Below are 14283 nucleotides of genomic sequence, written 5' to 3' on the forward strand. Positions count from 1 at the left end.
ATACAGAATTATTCAGGCAACCACAGCTGCCAGTTTTATTAGGCTATGTAAAAAACTGATTTTTTTTACAGTGCAGGTTTACAATAATAAAATAAAATAAAATAAAATAAAATAAAATAAAATAAAATAAAATAAAATAAAATAAAATAAAATAAAATAAAATAAATCTAATTTGTTTAAGCAAATTTTAATTTCAGTGAGATTTACCCTCAAATACAATGTGAATGGCTGGTATAATTAAAATCTAATTAAACAATTAATATTAATGTGATTAATGACCTTAAGCGTTAGAGGTTGTCTGGTGTTATGGGGCATTAAACTATTTCATGACCTTCCTCCGATCCGTCAAGCTCAGCTGCTCAGTCCATTGGAGTCTCACAGAAGACCACCTCCATGAAAGTGTCTAGAAAGCTTGTGATTTATTTGATCCTGCCCAGACCTGATAAATGACCTGGAGAAGCTCTTGAACAGAACCATTACTGTGAATATCTCAGCACCCCCGATAAAGGGTTTAAATCGTATGCCTCTTCGAATGAAGCTACGCAGGCTAAGTATTGTGGATGAACTAATGAAAGTAGAGGAATAGCTTGTGCCTGTTCTGTTAAATCTGTATGAAAATACATCCCACCACATTAAGCAGAATTACAGAGTGCAATGGACTATATTTATGGGCCAAGAAGCAAAAAGGTATGCTGACGGCTACTCCTTAATATTATTCGTTAGCTTCCTCTGCTATTGAGTTTGGTGGCAGCCCAGAAAACTATGGCAAAAAGTTATGAAATTTGGCAGAGTTGCAGAACATGTTCTGAAAAATCACCTGACCAAATTTGGAGTCAACCTCTCAAACCCTCTAGTGCCACCTACAGTCCACATTTGCAATTACATTTTACCCGAGTGGTATAGATTTTATTTAGTTTAAAATTCAACTTGTCCTAAGACATCCAAGAGCTACATTTGCATTTTTATATACCTTACAACTGATGTGTCTAAAGAAAATAACAAAATAAAATAAATCTGATTCAATGAAATATAATGAGGTTAGTTAGGCAACTTCTTGCACTGACCATTTGTTAAAAACAAAACCGTTTGAGGCTCTATTCTGTACAACATGTTATAAGTAACTCTAGAAGCATTTTACCTTGTAAAACATGCCCGTTTTGGAGGATTCATTACTTATCTTCAGATCTTCAGGCACTACATTTAGCTGTATTTTAATGAGAAAACTTGAGCTTTTCAAAAGCAAACAAACACTCAAACTCTCTCTCTCATAATTTACGTGCATTAAATCAAATGCCTCTCTTCTTATTTTAATAACTCATGCAGGGATGAAAAACTATCCCTCGGGGCAAGGTGAAACAATGGTGGATCGGTTACAAAGGAGAAACGGAGGGAGAAAGAGCTCAAAGACTAATTTTAGCTGTCAGGTTCAGGAGACGGGGAATATGGTGTCTGTGTGGTTGAGTTGACAGGGCAATGGTTGGTTTCCCTCGAGTACAGCTGCACCATCGCAACTTTCACAAGCCCTAGTCAGGCCGATTAATCACCCTGTCTCTGAGGACACGCCATGTGTGTGTGTGAGCAATGTATACGTGCTAAAAAAAGAGAGCAAACATAGATTAGAAATCTTATTTTTTAATAACTCATAACTAGATTTTTTGAAAAAGTAATATTTCCCTGTGCAAACGTTGGCGCCGTGCTGGTAGAGTGTACTAGGTGGTTTGGCCTGGTTGTTTGGTATTTGCTTATAACGGCCCAAGTCAAAAGAGCCCACCTAAAGCATGTGATATTCTGGTAACTAGATATGGATCATTTTAATACTTGAATCTAAATGAATACTTTTATTCAGCAAGGGTGCATTGAATTGCTCAAAAGTGACGGTAAAGACTTTGACAAATGATTTCTAAGAGATTTAAGGGGTGGTTGATTATGATTTGACTTTTTTTTAACTTTAGTTAGTGTGTAATGTTGCTGTTTGATCATAAACAACATCTGCAAAGTTACGACGCTCAAAGTTCAATGCAAAAGGAGATATTTTCTTTTACAGAAATCGCTTTTTAAGGACTACAACAAACTTCTTCCTGAGTCTCTCCATCAGTGTCGACTCCGGTTTGAACAATGTAAGGCTGAACACCGTTACTGACAATCCTCATTTTGGCTGCGTGAGATTCTCCAGCTTTGTTGTTGTTGAGCTGTTAAAGCTCCGCCCTCTTCTGGAAAGGGGGCGGGAGCAGCAGCTCATTTGCATTTAAAGGGACACACACAAACGGTGTGTTTTTGCTCACACCCAAATAGGGGCAAATTTGACAAGCTATAATAAATGATCTGTGGGGTATTTTGAGCTGAAACTTCACAGACACATTCTGGAGACACCAGAGACTTATATTACATCTTGTAAAATGAACATTATAGGTCACCTTTAAATAAATAAAATTCATACTTTCACTTTTTGAAACTTTTGAACAGTAGCATATATATCTGTAGACTCTTAACCCTAAAATATGAGCAGTATGAACAAATTAGCCTGATTTCAAAGCGATGGACGTATATATGCAAAAACCAAGGCCATTTTGCTCTGCGATCTGAGAACTCAGACGTAGGACTTCAAATAGTGTCTGGATTTTGATCAGGTCTTACAACTAATAAGTCCAGCCTTATTTGACTTTCTTTCAACTTGACACTTGTGCAGCTGGAGGGCAAGTGACTTTCCTGTGCGTAGGAAGGATTCACCTTTGAAGAAAGAGCTGCACATCAATATTGCATGCATGATTGTGAAAATAAAGGATTTGATCAATGATGAGCCAGTCACTCAATCATTAAGATATTCACATAACGTTTTACAAAGTATTCGGACAGATCAAATTCTTTGTCCCCACATTAACCTTCGGCTTCACAGTAACCTTAGCTGTTTATTTCAGTTTTGACTCGGGCTGGTGGGCAGCCACAGACGTAAGAGTAAACCATTCCACAACCTATTAATATGACGCATAATAACACGGCTGTTTTTATCCTCACAGGCACAAGCAATTTCTCAGAAAAGGAACGACAAGAATTATGTGGCATTTGGACTGCAGGAATACTCTATTAGAAATTATATTAGTATTACATTTCCACATGCCTGACCTGAGCAGAGGCAGAGTTCACTTCCATAGAGTCTGTAGTTTAAGATTCCTGTCTGAACTGAATTTGAAGATTATCACATGCAAATGCAAAAAATCACATTCAAATTCTCCACAGAGAAACAGAAAAATTATTTACCAATAAAGTATAAACCTTTCAACACAGACATACAAGGAGTACAAATTTAAGCAATGGTTCTGTAGTGTGATTTTCAATTTAAAATATATATGTTCATTATCGTATATCCAATGACGATCTACACTAGAATCATGAAGATCCACCAATCAGAGAAGTCGCTGTTACCATAGAAACAATTGCAAAATTGTTCAAAAGACCGCCCAAACCCATGAAGCATTGCAAATGGTCTCCCTATATGTTCTAAGCTACTTATATATTTACAAACATATGAATATGTATCAATACATTTAAATATATTGTTTTTTATATTATTTTGTAATCAATGACTTGCATGTGATCAGAGAAAAGAAATAAGGAAACCCTGTTTTCCCCATTCAATAGGACTATATGATACTACTACTACAACTACTTCTACTAAGAATAATTATTATTATATCTATAATAATAATTATTATTGTTACTTAAACTACAAAAAAAGAAAATCAATAATATAATATACTACAATTGCAATAATATTATTGCACTCTAAAATAAAACAGTATTTAATAATAATAATAATAATAATAAATTATTCTTATATTATATTATTAAATATAATTATAAATCATTAAAAAATAATTCTAAGTATAATTATCATTAATATTAAACTCTTTAAAATTATTATTATTATTTAAACTATAAAATCAAGCAAATCAGTAAAGTAATAGATTACATTTGCAATAATATTATTGCACTCTAAAATAAAATAACAGTATTTAATAATTATAAAAATATTATATTGCTGAATGATGAATACAGAAAAATCACATCCCTGATGACAGTTTTTTTTTTTTTTTTTTTTATTACTTAGAATAGTTTGTTCCCACATGGTTTAGTTAAAAGACTTAGAAATCTTTAACACGCTATTTTTAACATCCCTATGGAGAAAAATATGAAACAATGTGCCGCAGTCATTGTTGTGTTATAGTCTAGTACACAAGATTTTAGCAATATAATATATTTTCAATATGAATGTCTGATTTAGTTGCTGACATTTCCAGCATAAGAAAAAAGACCTGAAAAAAGGTTGCGATTGACAGAGAACAGAAGAAGAGGAGCAATTTTGGGTGTCTCTGAGTGAGATGCAGAGAGCTCTGACACCCAGCTGAGACTTGATGATGGGTTTCAGCCAACACACTCAATGCACCTATGGACAGATGCTATAATAAAAGCTTTTCTATTGCGACTCGGCCAAAAGTTTGAAGCAGCCGACAGGATGTCTTTATTTAGGATCTTTGCCTGGGGAATCCATGAGCTCAGACAACCTGCAAAGCCACAACACAGCTGCGACAAACCTTTGATTCCTTCAGCACTGTCTGTGTGTGTGTGTGTGTTAGAGAGAGAGAGAGAGAGAGTTCAGTGGAATATGCATTACCCAGCTAGTCTCACAATGGAAACATCTAGCACTGCTTTCCTGGTGCACGACTAAAATATCTCTCACTATGAGTTTTTAACCTCATTTCGAAGGATTATACATAAATAACATATATTGGGTTCATTTTAAGTCAGCCATACAGTAATTTTTAAACAATAGTTGAGTTAAATAAAACTGCCCAGAAGGTTAGTCAAACATTTAACCCAACCGCTGGGATTGTCCATACTGAACCCAACTTGGGTTGTTTTTAACCCAGTGTCTGACAGGCTCTTAGAAAACTTTTAATTGATGACTTGAGCCTAATAATTATCTGTAGAACACAACCAGATCCAATGATCTCTCACCGCCATCGCCTGCTTATCAAATTAAAATTACCGTCGTCTGCTTTTGTCTTGCTTTATTGTTCTCAGCTAAGATGCTGTCGCTTTAAATTATAGTCACGCTCATCTTGAATTAGAGTGCGATATTTACTGCCGCAGGAATGAGTGATGGATCAGTGGAGATGTACGCCAGCCCTCCGCTAAGAACATAAAGCTCAGACGTCTCACGGTTTTCAAGAAACACAGAGCCGCGGTCAGGGTAACAGCAACCTTGTCCACCTCACCTACAGACCAAACCAAGACCATAAAGATTGAAAAACACATGCAAAAAAAAAAAAAAAAAAAAAAAAAAAAAAATATGTAGAAAATTACCAACCCCGTTCAACTGGGACAAGCAATATTGTTTACGCTCACCTTGGCATATTTTTCTCCAAACTACTGCTGTGTCTCTCATGATTTGGACATATGGTCATGAATTAATGATGCTTTCCTTAGCGTTTTTATTACCCATTAGTGGGTTGAACTCTGACAAACTCTAAAATCTAGAAGACTGGAGTAATGATGCTGAAAATTCAGCTTTGATCACAGGAATAAATTACATTTCAATATATATTCAAATAGATAACGGTTATTTTAAATTGTAATAAACTGTCACAATATCTGTAACATCGTAGGTCCGATGAAGATTGTAAAGATGCAAAAGGTTCCAAAACAAAAGTATTTATTAACTTTATTAACTTTTTTAATCCACAGTTATGAAGGCAACATAACAGCGTGCCACACAAGAACAATACCAGACATTTGCATTGCAGTTGCCTATAACAAAGTTCCTTTAAGACAAGTCATTTCACTCGGCGGACATCTTTGAAATGCCTCTCGGGCATCCTGGGCATCATGCAATCTCTTTGAACGGGAAACATCAAATTCTCCAAAACTGTTCGCCAACCTTACGATTAAATTTCATATTTGAAATCACCAATGAAATCTAACAACAACCGACTCATAAATTTAGTTTCTAAATGCTCAAATCATGACAAAAAAATATATTTTTCAGGCTGGATCAAGCTAATGCACATGTGCAGACCTAAATGTCTGACTGTTTCTATAGAAACCGGTGATTCTAACGGCTGCTGAAGTGACGCAATGACTTTACCAGTCAGCGATTGGCTCTTATTTAGAAGGCGGGACTTATTCCGCCATATTGCTCGTTACACTTTCTCCCATTCAAAACAATACGAGTGACACGTCTTGTGTTATTCTATAGTCTTTGCATACAATGCCCCCTTTACAAGTCTCTGGTGTCTCCAGAATGTGTCTGTGAAGTTTCAGCTCAAAATACCCCTCAGATCATTTATTATAGCTTGTCAAATTTGCCCCTATTTGGGTGTGAACAAGCCATTTTTGTGTGTGTCCCTTTAAATGCAAATGAGCTGCTGCTCCCGGCCCCCTTTCCAGAAGAGGGCGGAGCTTCAACAGCTTGTGCTTTGGTTGCTCAACAACAACAAAGCTGGAGAATCTCACGCAGCCAAAATGAGGATTGTCAGTAACGGTGTTCAGCCTTACATTGTTCAAACCGGAGTCGACACTGATGGAGAGACTCAGGAAGAAGTTACAACTTTTAGAATGAAACTGGACGTTTCTGAATGGTTAGTGGATAAATTTATGTAGTTGCTGTGGAGTTGATTCAACTCATCGACAAGCATGTGCCGTCATGTTAATCTTTTGTGCAAATCCAGAGTTGAATTGACTCTCGTTTGTGAAGCAGTCCGGCGTAAAATGACGGCATGGCAACAACACTCTACTACAACAACTCTTCCTCTTCTCTAAAGCAGCTCAACATGGCCCCGCCCCCTTTGTTGTGTGTTCTCGGGGGCAGGGTTTATGTAAATTTTAGGGTTAGTGATGTCACCGACCCGGGAAGAAGCTCATTGTAGTCCCTACCAGCTGTTTGTTGTAGTCCTTAAAAAATGACTTCTGTAAAAGAAAATCTCCCTTTGCATTGAACTTTGAGCGTCGTAACTTTGCAGATGTTGTTTATGCTCAAACAGCAACATTACACACTAACTAAAGTTAAAAAAGTGAAATCATAATCAGGGACCTCTTTAATATGACCAAACTATAACTCTTCTAAGTAATTCCTTTGTATAAACTGCAGTTATTGCAGCGGCATTACACCGCAGGGGCGATGGGACACATTTTATCTCCGTTTAGAAATTCCCAAGGGTCTTTCTAATGCCTGATGCTCGGAAAGACAATGATGAACCCGCTTAGTGGGCTTAAACACCTGTATAAACCAACAACCGTGCACTCGCAGCTAAAGCTCAATAAGAAATGCAGGGCTGCATCACACACAGGATGAGGAGAAGACTAGCATTACAGCTGACTGTGAGGGCACGGAGCCAGGCAGCGCGGAGGAGACGGTGAAAGAGGAACTGATGGGGAGGGTGAAAGCGAGCCTGAAAGACTCGTAGAGAGAGGAGGAGGGGGGTCCTGGCAGCCCTGTCCTACAGAGCGAGGCCCGCAGGCATTTGTTTTCTGAGAGGAATTACAAGTGGTAGAGAAACAAACCCCACAGCCACTGAAAAGAAAATCCTCTCAGCTTTTTTGCCTTTCTGTCATTCTTAAAAAAAAGAGAGAGTCTGTGGATTACAACAGGCTTTATTGGTTTTCTTCGTACCGAGAATCAGGAAATTGAAGATGTCATTCCCTCTTAAGAGCCGGGGACAATAAGAGGATGCTGAAAAAAGAAGTCAACCATTTGCTTTGGCGGAGAGTCTGAGAGCTCAATTGAATAGAGAAAGAAGTTTCTCACTGCTTTGCACACATGGGTCAAGAGCCAAAACGGCACCACGGTCAAATACTGATGAAAAGATAAATAATCAGATACAGCAACCGGTTCAAGCTGAAACTTCTTGTTTTACATGAAAGAAGGAAAGAAGGAAAGAAAGAAAGTCACACACTTTAAAGTCAAGAAAGGTGACTCAAGAAGGTGTGGCCACAAGACTTTAACACTGCCCTAGTGAAAAACTAAACCAAAGTGTATTTAAAATACATTTATTTCATACTTAGTACACATCTATTACCATATTTACTGACACATTGCTTGAGACTTACTTGCTCACTTGCTTGCGCATTTCTTAATATTAAGTCAAAAATGTGTTTTAATATCACAATTAGTAAGGATAGTGTGATCTTTGTATAATATCAGTCTTTAAATGCAAGATATTTAAAGTATACTTGCAATAGTTCAATTTTAGCACAATCAAATATACTCAAGTATATCGGTGACACTTTACAATAAGGTTCATTAGTTAACATGAACTAATAATGAACTGCACTTCTACAGCATTTATTAATCTTTGTTCATATTAATTTCAACATTTACTAATGCATTATTAAATCAAAAGTTGTATTTGTTAACATCAGTTAATGCACTGTGAACTAACATGACCAAACAATGAACAACTGCATTTTTATTTACTAAAGTTAACAAAGATTAACAAGTACAGTAACAAATGTATTGCTCAATGTTAGTTCATGTTAGTTAATACATTAACAATGTTAACAAACAAACCTTATTGTAAAGTGTTACCAGTATATCTTTAGTTGGATAACCAGACAAGTGCACTAAGTACTAAATTAGTTGTTCCAATCAATTTAGTATACCAAAAGTACAATTGCATGGTATTTTTAATAAGTACATATATATGTAAATGTATTTGTAGTATACTTAGCATAAAATAAATGTATTTCAAATATATTTTGGTATATTTATTTTTCACTAGGGTATACACTACTGTTCAAAATAAATACTTTTATACAGCAAGGGTGCATTAAATTGATTGAAAGTGACAGTAAAGACATTTATAATGTTCTATTCGTCAAATAATCCTGAGAAAAATGTATCAAGGTTTCCACAAAAAAATATTAAGCGTCTCAACTGTTTTCAGCAAATCATCATATTAGTATGATTTCTGAAGGATCATGAAGACTAGAGTAATGATGCTGAAAATTCAGCTTTGCATGATACATTTTACAATATATTCACATAGAAAACAGTTATTTTAAATTATTATAATATTTCACAATATTACTGTTTTTTTTTTACTGTATTTTTGTTCACATAAATGCAGCCTTGGTGAACATGAGAGACTCTTTTGGTAACACTTTACAATAAAGTTCATTAGTCATGAACTAACCATGAGCAATACATTTGTTACTGTATTTACTAATCTTTGTTAACGTCAGTTACTGAAAATGCAGTTGTTCATTGTTTGTTCATGTTAGTTCACAGTGCATTAATTAATGTTAACAAGAGTTTAATAACATATTAGTAAATGTTGAAATTAACATTAACAAAGATAAATAATAAATGCTGTATAAGTGCAGTTCATTATTAGTTTATGCTAACTAATGTTAACTAATGAACCTTATTATAAAGTGTTACCAATCTTTGAAACCACAAACCTTTGTACAGTATGTTAACATAAGAGTGTGATAGAATCACCACTAACCAAACAGAAAGTTACTTCTTATATCAAGAAAAGTCCACCAAAGATGTTCATCCACCTTGAAAATTGCTTCTCATTGCTGAAAGGATGATTTAGACAACTTTACAACTCAAATATGGATACATTTATTAAAAAAAAAAAAGAGCTGCACAATCCAGAACGTCTTGCCCCACAGATTTCCATTGTAAGCACAATACTGTACAAGCAATTTTTGCTTGTTTTTACAAACTGAGGAACATGTCAAAAATATTGGCTTTGGTAACAGAGCTTACCCATCCCGTTGGATAGAGTTTATGGATGCAAATGTGGATGCAAACATTCTCCCAAACATCTTCTTTTGTGTTGCACCAAAGCAAAAAACACAAGGGTTTCAAACAATGTAAGGGGAAGTAAACTGGGTGAATTATACTATAGAGATGTTCCTACATTGAGAGCGGTGTATAAACATCTTGATACCTGCGACCAAAAGACCAGATGTGTGAATAATTACTGTAAAGAAAATGCTTATAAATACAATTGTGTCAAGCTGCTGTCTTCTGCAACCTGAAGATCTGTGCTATCCCATTAGAGGCTGTTATAAACAATCATCGTCTTAATATCAGAATATTCCACAGAGCAAGAAACTTCTTCTGTACGAAAGAAAGTTCACGTCTAGACATGAAGAGCAGTGACGACATTAATTAACAGGAAATATTCTCACTCCCTAGGTTCGCATGAACTCTCCAACCAAACTTAATTTGGGTTGAAGATGATTAATAATTTGATCATATTCTCAGGTCTACCAGCAGTAATTTTCTATCAGACTTAAATGTCAGATGGAAGCCTGGGTCAAACGCGGTGCCATATGGTTCTCCACAGAGGTGTGAGCTGATGCATAAATGAGAAGCATTTAAAGGACACGTTTTTGAAACGATTTTCCACATAACCAGGCCTACAAACAATGAAAAAATTATGTAGAACATATTTGCAAGCACACATTTTTGAAATGAGCTCAAACCACGTGCCAGAGTGTATTCACTACAGTCAGCATAGCTCAAATGGTTTAAAACAACACTTAAATTAGCTTATAAATATTCAATAGCCTGATATTTTGCAGGTGCAGTAACCTTGAGCAGAGGAAACCGATGGACCCTTCCCATCAACATCAGTTTCATTGGTGCATTATTCTATACCTAGCAGTTGGTAGATTCACTCCAAAAGAGTTGAAAGTGAATTAAACAAAATAGCAGCATTCATCAAAATCATCAGTCTTCAAAAATAATTAGATTTATAAACAATGACTTGTGAAAATATATCAATTATAAAAATGATTTACGTTATTAAACATTAAATACAATAAATGGTTAGAAAATAATACGCATTATTAGTATAAATAATAATATAAGTAATAATTTGGTATATTCTTCAGCGGTTTTAATGTTGAATTCTTTTAGGGAGAGGGGAAAAAAAGTAGTAAATAACCCAAACACTCTCATTCCGAGAATGGATTAATCGATGAACACATAACGAGTTCATTCTTAAAGGTTCCGAGCGCTTCCGCAGTCATTACACCTCATGAAGAAAGATGCGTAAAAACGCACGGCTCCGCGCTTCAGCTGCCCTGCCGTTTCTCGGTTGACTGCCACCATCGTGTGGAGAGGGGATGAAATAACTTAACTGCTCATTGACACTTCAAAAAACAAAATCAGACAAGAAACAAGATCATTTAAAAAGAGACGGAATGAAACATATCCATATTCAGGCGCGTAACAGTGTGCGCAAACGCGCAATGGCGGTGCAAATGGTGATTTCTCATCACTAGTGGATTTCTGATACATGCATCTTCATTTCATCTCTGACGAATGCTTTGACATCTTTGGATTGATAAGGATCCTTAAGCATAAATGAGTAAATATATGAACGGCGCTCCGATGTATTTTGGGCACTTGGAGTTTGGCACAGAAGTATTTGCGCTGCCTGAGTGAGAACAATCGATCTCTGCGAGTTTACGGGTTGCAAAACGCACTTACATGTGTCCATATATTAAATAAAACGCTATACCAAAATACAAAGCTTTCCAATAAGACTGATATGAAAGAGGCATAAGCACTTTTACGCACGGGAGTTCACGCTCACCTGACTGCGAGGTGCACAGGGGGACAATCACAGCAGTGAGGATGAGGACGATGATGATGATGTCAGATCGCATTTTGATCATAAGAAGAGGCTGCATATCCATTTCTTCACATGTCCACTCCAATGTCCCGTTGGCGAGCTGTCAAATGTCTTTCAGCCTGTGCGTCTTTGCGCAGCTGTTCACATAGAGCGCATGGTCTGGAGTTGCGCCTTGTTTTGTTTTTGTTTTTTTTTTTCTCTGGAAGTAAAACTGGATCAGTTCATTAAATGATCAGAGGTGTGAGTTATTCCTTGTCTGAATGTGACTGCGTTGGGACTGTCATCACTCTACGCTGAATTCCGGACCGAGTTACGGTCTCCGTGCTCGGGCGCGCGCCTTGAGCGCTTGAACACCGCCCTCCAGAGCACTGATTGGACAGAAGTGTGAATTAATTAAAGTGAAGCACGCCCCTCAAACACAAATCTGTTATTGTGTGTGGATTGTAGTTCTTACCTCAGTATTCGAAGTCAAGGTTCGAATGGAATGACCACTTTCACATCATCAAGACTCTTAATCGCAACAATGTACAATAAGTTCAAATATTCGAAATCAATTTATTTTGTTTTGCATGTCTCAGTGCTTTTTAAGACTTGGTACCATGGTAATACAATGTTTCTTGGCCATGTACAACGACAACAACCTGGTATTACATGAAGTTTATTATCATGGATAGTATCATTCAGTACGTGATATTAGCACGATTATTTATTAACAGTACAGTACTTTGTTTGTAAGGGTTAGGGTTTATCTTTTTGCCATTTTAGCTTTTGAAGATTTGTGTTTTTATGACACACACGTGACGTGTCTCTCACTGTGCCTTCATACACATCCACAAGCTAAAAATATACATAACAATTTTTTAAACAACAGCGCCATCTGGTGCAAAGATGAAGAAACACAACGGCTGTGTACACGAAGCTTTGTTTGCAACAGCATACTACTCATACTAATTCTGATGTAAGGGGGAATTCTGGATAGCAATATACTTAAAATCACCCCATATAGTATAGTTTTTGTATGCATTGAATACCCAGGCAATCCATTTGCAAAAATGTGCTACAGGGAATACAATACTGCAACGTGATTGCAATTGACTTTCAGATTTCCAGTGTGATTAATTAACTGGACATAAGAGGTTTTTTTTTTTTTTTTTTTTTTTTTTTAACATCTCACTATTTTTTACACAAAAATGGACAAAAAAAAGGCAGTATGTGAGTTAGGGATGCATGATATATTGGCCACCATATCGGTATGGGTTGATATATCTTCATATTTAAAGTTATGGGCCCAATAAGAAAATTAGGCCGATATATTAAAGCCTATAAATAACGGATTATTTCCTTCAGCTGAGACACTTCAGATGTGCACAGTCCACCATTATGATTTTGAATTGCTTAAAAATATGATTGTTATTTTTCTAGGAAAATTGTGTGCTTGGGACATGGCTTTTAATGGGAAGACTTTTGTTTTTGTAATCAGGCTCTCAAAAATTATATAAAAATTTGGATTTAGATTTATTGGCCAATATATCGGTTATCGGCTTTCAAACGTAATGAATTATCAGTTTTCGGTATTGGCCAAAATGTTCATATCAGTGCATCCCTAATGTGAGTATTCTTCTTCAAACATAGTCCTAGTGAGCTGCCGACCAAGATCATTTTTTGGCGCATAATAGGCAAATTTGCATTATATAATGCCCAAGAATGTGTTCGGGTAGGAAGCTCACTTCGTTTTGAGCCAATGTTAACAGACTCATACACAGACAAAGCTCCAAGCAACATATTTTCCAATCACAGCCCTAGTAAGCCGACCACCTAGACAGCATTTTTGAGCAATAAAGGTAAACTCACATTTTATAATGCCTGAAAATGCCATCTAGGTAGACAGCTAACTAGATTTTGGGGCAAAGCCAATGATAACATGCACAAAGCACTTATGAGATCAAATTATAAAAGCAAACTGTAGAAGTTTACACACAAATTACTTCAATTCTTTCCTTAGTGGTAGAATTCCTCTTTAATATACTTTACAAATGGATATACACCTCTGAAGAGAAAAACAAAAGACAAATTAAATAAAGTAAATCCTCACTAAGTGAACAGGCTTTATGGCTGAGCAGTTCAGTAGCCCAGTGCATGCTACCAAATCAGACATGTATTAAAATCCCAGTCTCTCTCTCTCAAACACACACTCTCACTTTCACACAAACACAGTACTAGCATACAGGTATTCTCGTGTACATGCACACATCGGTAAAGCTGAACGTGTATACACTGACAAAAATGCATACGAGAGCAAGGCTGAATCTCACCAACACATCCAGAACATGCCCGGGTCATTTTTCACCACAAAATCAAAAGCAATAAGAAGTAATATTTTGCATTTTTTATATTTGATGACAATTATGCATAATTTTCTCCATTAAATTGCCCCAATGGAAAAAAATGAAGAAAAACATACATCATTCATCGTAAATAATCGTATGCAAAATAGAATTTCTTGTTTTTCCCCTTTGATTTTAAGTGTAAAATGTGAGCTGGACATTCGTGAGATTCACCCACAAACATCTCACAGATTTGAACTGAGGCACCCGCAGATATTCGGATATTTTCACGCGTGATACGGAGT

At 36.2% G+C, this 14283-nt stretch overlaps 1 protein-coding gene across 2 annotated transcripts in view; it reads right to left on the reverse strand.

Annotated features, from left to right (window-relative positions):
- The window catches only part of erbb4a (erb-b2 receptor tyrosine kinase 4a), a 206351-nt gene extending 192858 nt beyond the window's left edge, over positions 1 to 13493 (reverse strand). For both annotated transcript variants that reach the window (XM_048197983.1, XM_048197982.1), the window contains exon 1: positions 11616 to 13493. In XM_048197983.1, coding sequence (XP_048053940.1) covers positions 11616 to 11718 — 103 coding nt within the window. In that variant the 5' untranslated portion in view covers positions 11719 to 13493. The remainder of the gene's footprint in view (positions 1 to 11615) is intronic.
- Between the last annotated feature and the right edge of the window lie 790 nt (positions 13494 to 14283).

This window comes from Megalobrama amblycephala, linkage group LG7 (genome assembly GCF_018812025.1).
Source record: "Megalobrama amblycephala isolate DHTTF-2021 linkage group LG7, ASM1881202v1, whole genome shotgun sequence".
NCBI lineage: Eukaryota > Metazoa > Chordata > Actinopteri > Cypriniformes > Xenocyprididae > Megalobrama > Megalobrama amblycephala.